General features: G+C 38.8%; 1 protein-coding gene across 1 annotated transcript in view; it reads right to left on the reverse strand.

Annotated features, from left to right (window-relative positions):
• CSMD3 (CUB and Sushi multiple domains 3) overlaps positions 1-15,139 on the reverse strand; it is a 615,639-nt gene that overhangs the window by 215,226 nt on the left and 385,274 nt on the right. The window contains 2 exon segments of the mRNA XM_070748648.1: positions 343-530; positions 5,316-5,454. Coding sequence (XP_070604749.1) covers positions 343-530; positions 5,316-5,454 — 327 coding nt within the window.

A 15,139-nucleotide genomic window follows, 5' to 3' on the forward strand; every position in this document is an offset into this window, starting at 1 on the left:
TGCCTATAGCCATTTAATGCAGGACTCCTCAAACATGGCAACTTTAAGGCTTGTGGACTTCAACTCCCAGAATTCTACAACCAGCAGAGTTGAAATCCACAAGTCTTAAAGTTACCAAATTTGAAGACCTCTGATTTAATGTAAATACCAAATAATGTAGGTAAGCAATCACGTCACATAAAAGAAGAATTAAACAAATAAGGTAAAATGAGAAAAAAAAAGTAGATAAGCAAAATGATTTGATGCTTCGCTTAATGCAAATAAGAACTGTAAAGGAGTTATGCTGGACCAAGTGTTTCGACATCTACGACCCACATTAACAACAGAGTTACAGTTACTTACCTTTATATTCCAAATGGAACCCAGTAAAACTAACAGATCCATCACTTCGAAAAGCCAGATGCATTGAGTATGAACTGCTCTCTATTCTCTCTGGCAATTTGCTATCTTGAAAACTTCCAATTAATGGGCTATTGCTGTCTGGCCCATCATAGATGTAGAGAAAGTCATAATTTGGTTCTATGCTGAAGCTGTAAAAAATATTAAAAAATAAAATAAAATAAATATATCACAGTAGATAAAAATACTGCTTGTGCAATAATTCATGTAGACCACTAACACTATGGAAATAAGTCTTGAATATTCTTAATACTTAGCGTTCAGTATTCACCATTGTTATTGGTTCTATTTATAGAGTAATTATAAACATGAATTCAAACTATTAGATATAATTACTGTCTTCCAAATGTCAATCTGCAGCAACCTTATATTTGCTTGGATATCTTAATAAGGAAGGACCTCTCCAGTTGCTCTGAAATTACATTAAAATGTTTGTCAGTTTTTATTCTTTGATTTATAAATAGGATGTTTATCATTCATATAATCTTGGAGAGATTGGAGAGAACCAATAAGAACCAGTTGAAGAACCAAAGAGAACCAGTGTGGTTTAGTTTTAGCTTTGGAAAAATCTGGAGAAGGATCTTTATGACCATCATCTTCAGCTCCCAAAAGAAAGTACAGATATGGATTGAATAAATACCCAAATAATTCCCTTTCAATGTTGGTTTCCTCCCAAAAAATGCATTTCATTGGGTTTGGGTTGTTTTTTGGTTTTGGTTTTTGGAGGATAGAAAAAGAATATTTAAAGTGTCAGATAGAAAAGTAAAACATGATTATTATTTTTTTCCTGCTTACAAATTTATGCATTTCTGGGTATATTTTTAATCATCCTTTTTTCATCTCCTCTCTGTCATAAAATTTGTGGTGACAATTTTTGGTGGCTTTCCTTTTCTTTCAAAAATATTTTATCCTTTGTCGATCTGAAAAGGCACTGGCACTATGGTTAATAGATTTACTTTGTTTGATCTCCAACTTTGTTTTAGATCCCAGACTATCTTTGAGAATTTGAACAAATAACATTTAATAACTAAGACAGCATTGTTCACCTAAGCCTCGGTGGTATGTAAATATGTGGTTTATAAAATGGATTCTTAATCTGACGATGACATTTCCCTTTAATTTCATACATTCATCTCTTCCAAAAGCTGTAAACCTATTTTAGTAGAGGAGCCAAAGATACAGATCATTTGCATTAAACCTTTATGAACTGGATTATGTAACATCATAAATACTCAGCGTGATTCATATTGCTTCCTTCCTATTCACCTGTTCCTGTTTAGCATGGCATTCATTTCAGTCTATATTGCCCTATCTATTTCCGGTATTATTGCCCACAAGGAACAGACTCTAGCAGCTTCACATGCCATATAATATGCAACATGGTACAAATAGTTATTCACATACAGCTATTAATTAACTGACTGTTCTAAGCTATATTGGCCCTGAAAAAAGTGACTTGTGACTGATTTTCACACTCACAACTCTTGTAGCATCCCCATAGTCATGTGACCAAATGCCCCCCTCCACTTGGTGATTAGCATAACCATTCTGGGGTCATGTGATCACATTGCATCTGCATGAGAAAAGCAAATCTTTCTCCTTTTGTCCTAGTCACTTTTTACAGATGCACAATTGAATTTTAACCAAATGCATCATGTTTTGGTTTGGTGGCAGCAGTGCTTCAGATAGAAAGTCCATACAGAGAGTGGTAAGGGCAGCCGAGAAGATTATAGGAAGCTTGCTTCCTGTTATTTAGGATACTGCTTAGATGTGCTATGTGCTTAGAAAGCATTGTTAGAAACCCCACACACCATAGTCTGTTGCTGTTGCTCCCCTCTCGGAAGAGGTTTTCAAGAATTTCTAGAATGACTATAACAGCTTTGTTCCCAATGTCATCCCTCTGGTAAACTCACACAATTTGTTTTTCTCACCATGTACATGTATGCAATCAAACTAGACTGTATTATTTCTCTGTGTCATATAATATATGTGGGTATATGCATAATTGTGTATCTATGTATGTTTTGTATTTAGGCATGTATGTATGTATGTATGTATGTATGTATGTATGTATGTATGTATTTATTTATTCATGTTAATATAGTGTATATTGGAGGTGGTAACTCTTCGAGACCTGTATGCAATGAAATTTCATTTTAACATATGTCAATACTGCAGTCAAAGTGACAATAAAGTCTACCTTTTGAACCTTCTGACAAACAGTCAAGGGGGAAGCCAGATTCACTTAACAACTGTGCTAATAATTTAATAACTATAGTGATTCACTTAACAATTGTTTCAAGAAAGATTGTAAAATGGGGCAAAACTCACTTAGCAACTAACTGTCTTGCTTAGCAACTGAAATTTTGGGCTCAGTTATGATCCTAAGTGGATCCTGTATTCAAACTCAATGTGTTTCTTAGTCTTTATGCAACAACAATTATCAACTACAATTTCTGCAATATAACATTGGATACTGGAAGGCAGGATTATCCTAAAATTATAATATAAGGGACAGAACCAGAAGCACAAATTCTGTATTCACACCATGGATGCACTTCAGAAGATAACAAGGGAAAAGGTTTCCCAGGAATCTGGCTGATGCAATGCACTCCTAAAACTACAAGTAGTTTTATGTCTTCTATTTTCATTAAATCTGTTTTATAAATAAACCTATATTCCATAAACAATTACTAACTAATATAAAAGAATTTTTTTTTACCAAGTAACATTCCTAAAAACAAAACAAAACAAATAAAACCCCTCTTAATCCTAATCCCATTTAGAGTAGTGAAGCAAACTAGAAGTGGGGGAAACCATATTTCTTCTGTCAATATGGTAGTATAAGTAAAGGGGACATTAATCTTGATTCTTTTATACCTTAAACTTGCCTAATAGTGGAAAACCCAGAACATATAGATCCAAAGGGCTCAGCGAAGCCATTGAGGATTGCAAATAGGAATCCAGATTAACTGAAGTCAATTTCCATGAACTCACCACTTCTCTAATAACAGTTTTCTTTTTTTTTTGGTAGAGTATTGTTTATTAAATACATTTTTCTATGTATTACATCTTCATAGACTAAATAGGCAGATGGATAACTTCTAAACTCGTATAATAATTCAGGAACTTCTCAAAAGCAAATGAGTGCCAATTGCAACTCTTCTAACAATCTTAGTCTAAATGTCTTCAGCAAAACAACAAAACAAAATATTTACAAGTAATATTTGACATATAAAATGTCCTAAATTCTCTAAACAGCCAAATCATCAAGCATCAGTTTTGGCATCCTATTGTTTTAAAGATTTTCCCAAGATGCCTAACATTCTCATAATAGCTGTTCAATTCTTTTTTTTTTCTTTTTTCTTTTATGGCTTGGCTGGCTTTTATTGATTGGCATAATTCATTCCCTACACTATTTCTGGGCACATTAATTGTATTGCCTTATTCTTTTAATTGGATAGTGCTCAGGGAATTTAAACTAAAGGGCAGACAAGAAATATAATAAGCAATGAAATAATGTTTAAGTAAACAAATAAATAAAACAAATACATTTCCCCAGTTGATGTAGTTGTGTTCTAGGCTATTCATTTTTGCCTTGCTATAGATATTTAGTATTGATGGAACAATAAATATTCATACTAGGGTATAAAGAACAGCAGAAAAGCTTTAATTTTGAGGCTGTTTTATTGCTATCAATGAATTTTTTTAGGCTAGAAATAGTTGACAAATGAACAGGGTAGAAGAAGAATAAAATAGAATTTTATTGGCCAAGTGTGATTGGACACAAAAGGAATTTGTCTTGGTGCATATGCTCTCAGTATAAATGTGGTTAGCTCTGGCCCAGCTCCTGCCCCAAGGAATGTGGAGGTGGATGTGGGGGAGACATCCACATGCCGCAGGCCTGTTTTGCTCCCAGTAGAATCTGCTGAAGAAGTCTCCTCTGACCAAGGAAGCATAAGTGACAGGGAAGAGGGAGTTTGGCAGACAGCCCAGGAGGAGATCAGTCATCTGTATCATCCCTGGATTCTGAACAAGAATTAATGACACATCCATTCATGCATACAGTGATGCATAGGAGACAACAACTGAAGGATTATTGCAAGAGAAAATGAGGCCACCTGTGGTTGGGTGGGGCTGCTGTAATTAGTGCTACAGTGCAGCCTGGTGTTTTAGCCTCATGGCAATTTATCTGATTCATTGTTTCGTCATGATCGTGGTTTTTGCTCTTCAGGATTGTGTGTGGGGACTCTCTGGACTTTAGAATTGGACTCAATTTCCCAGTTATTGGGTGAGCAATTGGATTGCATTTAACTTGTGCCTTGTGTGTACCAGAAAATCCCTTTGGCATTTAAAAAGGGAGCTGTTTCTGTTTTTCTGTTTATAAAAACTTTTGGGTTTTCCTTTTATCGTGTGGTGTGTGTCCTCCTGGACTAATTACCCTGTAATTACGGGCAGTTGAGACACGTCGGCAGAATAATAAATTAAATGTGATGATACTCCAAGTTCTGAAGGCAAAGGAGTCTTTATATATAATTCTCAATTTTTCGACCAAATATCTCAACATTTTCTGATAACTTTATTAAATGTATTACTCTGGAAGTTAACAATGCTTGGGATTTGAAAAGCAGTTATCTTATCATGCTTACCAAATAAACAAAATAAAACAAATGTCTATGGAGATTCTCAGTCATCCAGGGATGCTTTTTCAAAAGGCAACTGGATTACCTTCATTTTTTCTTGAAGATATTTTGCTTCTCATCCAAGAGCTTCTTCAGTTCTGGAGTTCTTGGATGAGAAACAAAACATCTTCAGGGAAAATGAAAGAAAGTCAAGTTGCCTTTTGAAAAAGCACCCTTGGGAAAACAAAGAGATTTTCAATGTATATTATTGCAATTTTACAAGCAGGTACTTACCTGATAAAGGCTAATGATATTACATAGTCATTATTAACAGTAATAGTCCAGTCACAGTCTCTGCTATGGGGATAAGGATGTGGGAAATTTGGCGAAAGAATAAAACCTGATGATCCCGTCAGATTGCCTCCACAAGGTGCTGTGAATGAATTAAACAAAGAATGTAAAAAAGGCAGTTGCATCCTACAGTATAAAGAATTAACAATCAGCAAAGTTTAAGAAAAGCATCTTTGGGTTGTACAAAAATGCCAAGCTAATTTATTCTATTTTTTTTTTCAATACCTCTAAATTAAAAGGCATTTTGAGCAAAAAAACAGGAAGGGAGTCATCTCCTAACAGAGGTGAGTTCCTCCTAGATCGGATTGATTCACCTGAACCAGTAGCGACCCGCTGGTGACATCATGATGATGTCACCAAGCCAGTTCAGTTGGTGCCAGTCCATGGGTGCCGCCATCCTTTTAAAAAATTTTTTAAACATTTATTTTTATTTCTTGGATTTTTTGAATTATTTTTTTCTTCTAAGAATGCGTAGAAGCTGGGTTTCTGGCACTGTGCATGTAGTCATCATCTTGTTTTAGGGTTTTAAAATTATTTTTTGAATTTTTGGGCACTGTGCATGCACACACTCACCCAGGCACTGCACCCATGCAGTGCACCCATGCAGTGTCCCCACGCAGTGCGGGAGGGAGTGAATTGGCAGTGAGATATGGTTAGAACCCACCCCTGGACTGCTTTCTTCCCTGTTTGGACAATTTTTGATCATTCAAGAAATTTATATAAAAAGAAGATTCATCGCATCATGATCTTTTAAATGTTAACAAAAAATAATATTATGGAAACATAGAAAAGCATAAACTAGTGATTTGTGATATTAACTGAAATTACTGAATCAAAATAATATCCAGATAGCATCAATTTACCAAAATCTTAGCCATTACACAGTCTCACTGCAACTTTCTCAGTATCAATTTATTTTACATCTTGTGTAAGAGGGATATGCAGATAGAACACAATAGAATAGAATAATAATAATAATAATAATAATAATAATAATAATAATAATAATAATAATAATAATTTATTAGATTTGTATGCCCCCCCTCTCCGAAGACTCGGGGCGGCTTAGAACACGATAAAAAGAATATTATACAGGCACAAATCTAATATTAAAAAAAAAACTAAAAACCCTATCATAATTAAAAACCAAACAGCACATACATACCAAACATAAATTATAATAATCCTGGGGGAAAGGTGTCTCAAATCCCCCATGCCTGGCGGTATAGGTGGGTCTTAAGTAGTTTACGGAAGACAAGGAGGGTGGGAGCAGTTCTAATCTCCGGGGGGAGTTGATTCCAGAGGGCCGGGGCCGCCACAGAGAAGGCTCTTCCCCTGGGGCCTGCCAGACGACATTGTTTAGGCCAACTCTGTGGGACCTTATCGGCCGCTGGGATTCGTGCGGTAGCAGGCGGTTCCGGAGGTATTCTGGTCCAATGCCATGTAGGGAATTGGAAGGGACCTTGGAGGAAGGAATTGGAAGGGACCTTGGAGATCTTCTAGTCCAACCCTCTGCTTAGGCAGGAAACCCTACACCACTTCAAACAAACGGTTATCCAATGTCATCTTAAAAACTTCCAGTGTTGGAGCATTCACAACTTCTGGAGCAATTTGTTCCACTGGTTAATTGTTCTGTGAAGAAATTTCTCCTTAGTTCTGAGTTGCTTCTCTTCTTTTTTAGTTTCCATTCATTGCTTCTTGTTTTATCCTCAGGTGCTTTGGAAAACAATTTATCTCTCTTTTCTTTGTGGCAACCCCCGAGATATTGGAAGACTGCTATCATATTATATGAGTTATCAAATAACTCATATAATACCGTATTTTCCGGCGTATAAGACGACTGGGCGTATAAGACGACCCCCTAACTTTTCCAGTTAAAATATAGAATTTGAGATATACTCGCCGTATAAGACTACCCCTCTTCTGTACATCATAGACCTGACTGAGTCTAGGTCTATGATGTACTTGCATTGAGAAAAAAATCATTTCTGAACATGATAACACAATATTTTAATTACTAATGATGAAGATCTTATTGTTAAAATTATGAATGAATTATTTAGAGAGAGAGAGCCAAGTGGGAACACTCTTCTGTCTATCTCTCCATATGTCTCTGTCTATCTGTCTTGTCTGCCTCTCATATTTCTCCTCACCACAATTAAGTTTATTATTATAACTCATCATAATTTGTCAACACAAAAAGGTGAACCTGGCTATTTTTCTTTCTCCTACCATCTATTCTGCAGGTATCTTTCAGTCTAACATGCAGCATGCTGACACCTATGTGAGAATCTATTATGGAATGAGAATCTGTATGTGATATCATGATATGGCAATCCAAACAGCCCATCCATTTTTTCCTCTTTCCACACTTTCTGTCTTTATCCTCTTGCAATGTCACTTAAACAGATTTTAACTTGTCGGGTTTAATTAGTGACCCTGCCAATTTTCAGTACTGTGCAGTGTGCTATGATACAGAGCAGGGTGAATAATATGACCTCAGCTTTTAAAGTTATTTTAAAATGTTGCCTAAGAAATATGGAAAGATGATTCTTTTTGGAGGAAAAGTACATTTTCAATGGTTAAACATAAGAACAAATACAAACAGGCAGAAATAAATGCATCCAGTTTAACATTCAATTTTGCAACCACTAATAATGTTGGTCAAGTAGGTACAAAAATACCTGGGGAAATTATCAAAGTCTGAGAAATTGGTCCCTTGTCAGTTAAAAGGAGTGCTGATTTACCACCTGCTAGAGCAGTGATTTTCAACCTTTTTTGAGGTGCAGCACATTTTTTACATTTACAAAATCCTGGGGCACATCACCAACCAAAATTACACAAATCTAATAAATAAATACATACATACATACATACATACATACACACACACACACACACACACACACACACACACACACACACACATAAATAACCCCCTCATATATACAATCCCATGTAACATCCCCTTATAAATACAGTCAATCATCAATCATCCCTCCTCAAATTTATACCACTGTCTCATTTCTGGGTTCTTCTCCTGTCTTTCCCCCTTTTCTCTCTTATGTTTCTCATTTCTCTCTCTTCCTCCCTTTTTCCCTCATTCCTTCTCCCTCTCACTTCTCCTCTTTTTCCATCCCTGTCTCTCCCCCCCCCTTACGTGTGTGTGTGTGTGTGTGTGTATACACACTCGAACCATTTCCAAAACCAGTTGAGGGCTGGGTTTTTTTTCTCTTTTATTCTTTTCAAACACAGGTGTGGGCTGGGGGGGGGTGTTTCTTATTATTTGGGTGCTTTTTACCATATGCTTCAAGAATCACCTCTCTCCCTCTCTCTTGTTCTCTCTTATTTTCTTTCTGAGGCTCCTCCCACAACGGTGGCTACAGCGGCGCTGGCGATCCGGCCGCTAGCCGCTCCGAGCGCTGTGGGAACGCCCACCTCTCTCGCAGTCCGGTCCCGAGCTTCCCATCCTCCTTCTCAGAAGGTTTCCTTCTGAGCAAGCTGGCAGGAGGATGGGAAGCAGCCCCCACACCGCTCGGAGCGGCTAGCGGCCGCATCGCCAGTGCCGTTGCAGCCACCGCTAATGTAAAGGGGCTGCTTCCCGGCGGCAGGAACGCCTCGCCTCCGCTACTCCCGCCGCCGCCTTTGCTCTCCCCGCCGGGCAAGAGGCAAAGGTAGCGGAGGCAAGGCGGAGAAGAAAGAAGCCGCGGATAACTGCAGCAAGGGCTCGTTATGCCGGCTACCCCCCGCAGTTCCTGCCGCCGGGAGTGGCGCTCCACCCCAGCAAAGCCGGCGAGGGAGCTCCGGAATTGGTTGGTGCTCGCCCGACGCCTTGTTTTTTTATTTCCCCCTTTGGCAAGGGAGCGCTCGAGGAGACAGCGTCTTGTGACATCGCCTCCCATCGGGTTTACGACGAAGGGACGCTCAGCAACTTCTTTTTCCTTTCGGCGCCATAGCCACCCGCAGTCCCCGGAGCCGGTGGGTTGAGGCAAAGGGCTGCGTTTCCCTTCCCTCCCTCCCTCCTGCCCCCGTCCTGAATGGAAGCCTCGCTCCGGGATCTCCGCCGCTTGCAAACCGCTCACTTTCGGCTCCGGGGACTGCGGATGGCTATGGCGCCGAAAGGAAAAAGAAGTTGCTGCGTGATGCCGCAAGACGCTGTCTCCTCGAGCGCTCCCTTGCCTCCCGAACTCCCGCCTGTGAAGAGAAACCAAAGGGGGAAATAAAAAAACAAGGCGTCGGGCGAGCACCAACCGATTCCGGAGCTCCCTCGCCGGCTTCATCAACGCGCTGCTGTTGCTGCTGTTGCTGCTGTCGCTGCCGCCTGAGGCGGCGGCACTCGAATCTGGCGTGGTGGAAAATCTTTGCCTGCCTCCAGATTTTCCACCACGCCAGATTCGAGTGCCGCCGCCTCAGGCGGCAGCGACAGCAGCAACAGCAGCGCTTTTTCCTTTCGGCGCCATAGCCACCCGCAGTCCCCGGAGCCGAAAGTGAGCGCGGGTCCGCTCCCCCCCCCAATCCCGCTCCCGGCCTCCTCCCGCCCGCGGCTGTGGAATGGGCGCAGTATCCGGCCTATAAGACGACCCCCCACTTTGGAAAAGATTTTCAGGGGTTAAAAAGTCGTCTTATACGCCGGAAAATACGGTATATATAATTAACATGACAAGTAAACTACAATTAAATCAGCATAATTATAACTCCAATCAAGCCATTTTAAGATTGATGTAAGGCATTTTGTAATGGGAATTAGCACAAAGTATTGATTTTATGGATGCCCTGAGCAAAATATAAGTTTAGGAAAACTAAAAAATGCTAAGTCATCACAAACTCTGACAAAGCCAAGAAGTTCTTGATGCAGTAGCATCCATAGGAGCTTTCTGTTTTTTTCAGGAGGAGAAAAATAACACTCCAAGAATACAACATTATAATGCTCACAGAGAAAGGTTCAGGTCGTGAGCCCACAATGTTGCTATCATATTTTTTGCCTCCAGTTAATAGGGTTATTCTGTAGTTGGCAATTTTTTTAAAAAAAAAGCCCTTTAGCAGCCATTGTAAATAGGATTCATGAACCAGGAAATTGATCATTTCCTTACTTTCTCAGGTTAATTCCTTGTTCAAATAAGTCCATTAACCTTCTGCATCTTTCTTATCAACCTTTGGTTCCTTTTCAAGTGTTTATTTTGTTTTGTTTTTACCTACTCAGGAATGGTTCCCTGGTGGCCAGGATTTGTATTATTCTAGATAAATTGATATTATCTTCACAACCTTAAATGACCAAAGGTTTGAACAAAGGTTTACAGCAGTTACTAGGATATTAGAAATACTGCAAATTCAGAACAGAGGGACCTCTGAAGAACCTTTGAAGTGAAAGAATTATTGCCCCCGGAGGCGGAGTAAAGACGCTGAGACATATATTGTGGATTAATTAAGGGTCATTTATTAATTAACATATTTAAATAACTTTAAATAAATTTGAATATGAAAATTTGAATATTTAATTCAAAACAAACTAAGGACCTACAGAGCCAAACTGACGGGGCGGAAATTCCTACCATAAAATTCCTTGGCAACATTGGGCAAGAACTCCTTGCTGAACCAGGTGAAGGTACCACCTTCACCTGGATCCAAGCCACGCCCCTTTGCGTGTGAGAGGAATTCACCCTCCAATCCCCGTGGGACATTGGATCCGGTGATTCCCATGGACATCCTCTCTCCAATCCTCGACGTTGCTCGAACCTCTAGTTCCTGGAGAGAGGCGGTCCATCACCCTATAAGGATGCCCGAAAGGAGCATGCACAGTTGCTTCTAATTGCCCATTTCCGCCCCAAACCTGCCAAACCCCAATGACCAAAGGGAGGCCTATTTATTATCTAAATGCGCCGCACCCCCTAACCAATCCAATCCGCACCTGTCAGTGTGGAATAGGCGAAAAAATGGCCGCCTCTAAAGGGGAGGCCGCAAAAAATTCCTATTCGGCCCCAAAGGCAACCTCCTAAGGACACACTGGTGATAGCGGAGAAAAGAGATGCTGGGTCCATGCAGATTGCCCTTAAATAGGGCGATCTAGGACCCGCCTAAAGCAAGCCGGTAGCGCGCTCTCATTGGCGCGCTGCCAGAAGCCGAACTTCCGGGTTCCACTGAACACGGAAGTTCTCAGCTCAAAAGAGCTGAATCACCGTCGCCCCCGCCCCTGAGGCAATTTCGGCCGACGGTTTAAAAACCGTTGGCCTGGCATTTGTGGGAAAACACTGAGTTCTGGAAGCACAGACAAATAAGGCCCTTTATTAACAGTGCCACCCATTTCCTGTTTATTATTATTTTTCAACCACACAAGTATGGTGGATGGAATGTGAAAGGACCTAATTTTCAATCCTCCATTGCAGATCTTAATTCTGTTATTATTAGCTCGAGATATAACTACAAATCTGTCAACTTGGGTACACAATTAATTGTTTACTCTTATATTTTAAAAAAGTGTAATACATACTGACTTAATAACATTTTCTTGGGTCAGACATATAGTTTTATTCTTTCCTTCTCTCTCTCTCTCAGTGTCTGTGTGAGTGAGAGTGAGAGTGTGTATAGGTGAAGGGCTGCAAAAAATTTTACTATCACACTGTGGGCACGGCTTATTTTTTTTGGGGGGGGGGGTGGCTTGATAATCATCTGACCAGGGGGGCATAAAGGTCCTGTGACTGGTTTAAAGATGGCCAAATTGACGTCACTCACATCAAGGGTTTGGGTTAGGGTGCCTGTTCTCTCCTTGCCTGAAAGAGATACAATTTCCCTATCTGTTTACTATTACTGAACATCCAAAATATACTATTTAATTCTATGTATATACGCCATATTTGTACATACATATTACACACAGGCACACAAAAATATACATTATATACTATATATAGTATATGTACACACACACACACACACACACAGACAGAGAGAGAGAGAGAGCTCTTCTAAAATTATACACACTCAACCTCATTTGCTGCAATAGGAAAAACATACCCAGAGCCCAGAAGGGAATTTTTTTTTAAAAAAAATCAACTTTTTTAAAACTGGTTCTGTGTACCTGACTGTACCTGTAGGAGCCCATCACTGATATGTATGTGGTATCACATGTTTTTGCTGAATTTTTAAAATTAAGAGAGACTAGGATAGCACTATTTCGGTCTTGTTCTAGCTGATGAGGCCAAAATAAGGCCGAAATAGATCTATTGTAGTCTCCCTTAATTTTCAAATTCAGCAAAAAAACATGTGACATATATATATATATATATATATATATATATATATATATATATATATATACATACGTATATGTATGTATATATATATATATGTGTGTGTGTGTGCGTGTGTGTGTGTGTGTGTGTGTATGTATATGTATATACGTATATAAGTATATATGTATACTGTATATGTATAAACATACATTCATACATATAATTCACACACACACACACACACACACACACACACATATGTATATATGTAACATATTTGTGATGACAAAGAAAGTGAAAATTATTTTTCGACAGAAAAAAATGTGTGTGTGTGTGTGTGTGTGTGTAGGTTTAGACATATTCGGGTCTTTTCCCGTGTAAAGTTGATAGACTCCTGGCGACATTTCAACAAGGTCCCACTCATCATCTTCAGGCTGTTGTCTTTGGCTTTGTGCTCAGGCAAACAAAACCTTTTGTTTGCCCGAGCACAAAGCCGAAGACAACAGCCTGAAGATGACGAGTAGGACCTCATCAAAATGTCACCAGAAGTCTATCAACCTTACATGGGAAAAGACCCTGGAGCCCTAGGTTCAAATCCCAGTAAGGGTGTGGCTATCTGATGAAGGCAAATAAGCCTGAAATAGATTTATACTAGTCTCCCTTCCTTTTCATTATCAGCAAAAATATGTTACACATACAGAGGTATGTATGTAATATATATTTTTTTCTGATAATGAAAAGAAAGTCTTTATATACATAAATTGCTTGTCATTTGCATTTAAAATGAAAGTTCATGTAATTAATGTCTCAATTTCTACTGATTTATTTCAGGAAAAAAAGCAATAAAACAACCTACCTTTGCTTTTTGTATCATTTTGATTTTCCCTAATGGACTTCTCAGTTACATTAAGTGTTCATGTTTATCTCAGAATTTAACAAGTTTTTTTAATTAACAATAAAAGACAATGAATCAACATATCCTAAGAAACTATTCCTGATGCAAATGAGAGCCAACTAGGCAGTAAAAGCATCTTAAAGTATTCAAGTACTAATACATTTCAATTTTCAGCAATAAAATAATTATATGGATTTCTTCTTGTATTTTTTTTTAAATTTAGCAATTAAAGTCTTTGTCCAATGTCGTTATTTAAAATGTTTTGAGAGACTGGTGTTGAACTATATTAAGGCTAATTTTCTATCTTCTTTGGACCCATACCAATTTGCATATAGGTTCTGTAATAAATAAACTGATGGTGCTATGTCTATTATTGTCCATACTGTATTGAATCATTTGGAACAAGAGGGGAACATACAGTATGTAAGGCTGTTATTTGTGGAGTATTGTTTCTTAAAATGTCCAATTTTGGTATAAATTGGAATATTTGATTTTATAACAGTTAGGCCATAGTCTATAGGATGGGATCTCACTATTCTTCTACTCTGATACTAAGTACAGAAGACCCTCAAGGTTGTATACTAAGCCCTTTTCTTTATTCCTTGTATTCACATGACTGCACCCCATTGTGTAACACTAACACAATTATTAAATTTGCAGATGACACAATAGAGATGGGGCTCATTGTTTTTTATTTAATGAGCAGACAATGAGTCTGCTTCTAGAAAGGAAATACAAGGGCTGACATTGTGGTGTAAAGAAAATAATCTTACATTTAACATTAACAAAAAAAACCCCCATAAATAACCTATAATTGACTCCGGGAAGAAGAAAAATGTATATTTACCATTGTACATAAATGGCGAGGAGGTGGGAGGGTTGGCAATTTTAATTTTATGGGCATTTATCCTTGTATCCTTGTATCCTATGCCCATGTCACACCAACACTCCGCAGTCTGCATTGGTTGCCGATCAATTTCCGGGCACAATTCAAAGTGTTGGTTATGACCTATAAAGCCTTTCATGGCATCGGACCAGAATACCTTCTGCCGCACGAATCCCAGCGACCGGTTAGGTCCCACAGAGTTGGCCTTCTCCGGGTCCCATCGACTAAACAATGTCGTTTAGCGGGACCCAGGAGAAGAGCCTTCTCTGTGGCGACCCCGACCCTCTGGAACCAGCTACCCCCGGAGATTAGAACTGCCCCCACCCTCCTTGCCTTTCGTAAAGTTCTTAAGACCCATCTCTGCCGTCAGGCATGGGGGAACTGACACATCTCCCACGGGCCTATAGAGTTTATACATGGAATGTTTGTGTGTGTGTTTGCTTTTAATAATGGGTTTTTTAGTGTTTTTTAAATTATTAGATTTGTTTTTTACATTGTTCTTGTTATTGTTGTGAGCCGCCCCGAGTCTACGGAGAGGGGCGGCATACAAATCTAATAAATAAGTAAGTAAGTAAGTAAGTAAGTAAGTAAGTAAGTAAGTAAGTAAGTAAGTAAGTAAGTAAATAAATAAACAAATAAATCCTAAGATTTTTATTAATATTGATTGTTTATTCATTGCTTATTTGACCCCTATAACAATCATTAAATGTTGTACCACATGATTCTTGACAAATGCATCTTTTTCTTTTATGTATGTTGA

The sequence above is a fragment of the Erythrolamprus reginae genome, chromosome 3 (genome assembly GCF_031021105.1).
Source record: "Erythrolamprus reginae isolate rEryReg1 chromosome 3, rEryReg1.hap1, whole genome shotgun sequence".
NCBI lineage: Eukaryota > Metazoa > Chordata > Lepidosauria > Squamata > Dipsadidae > Erythrolamprus > Erythrolamprus reginae.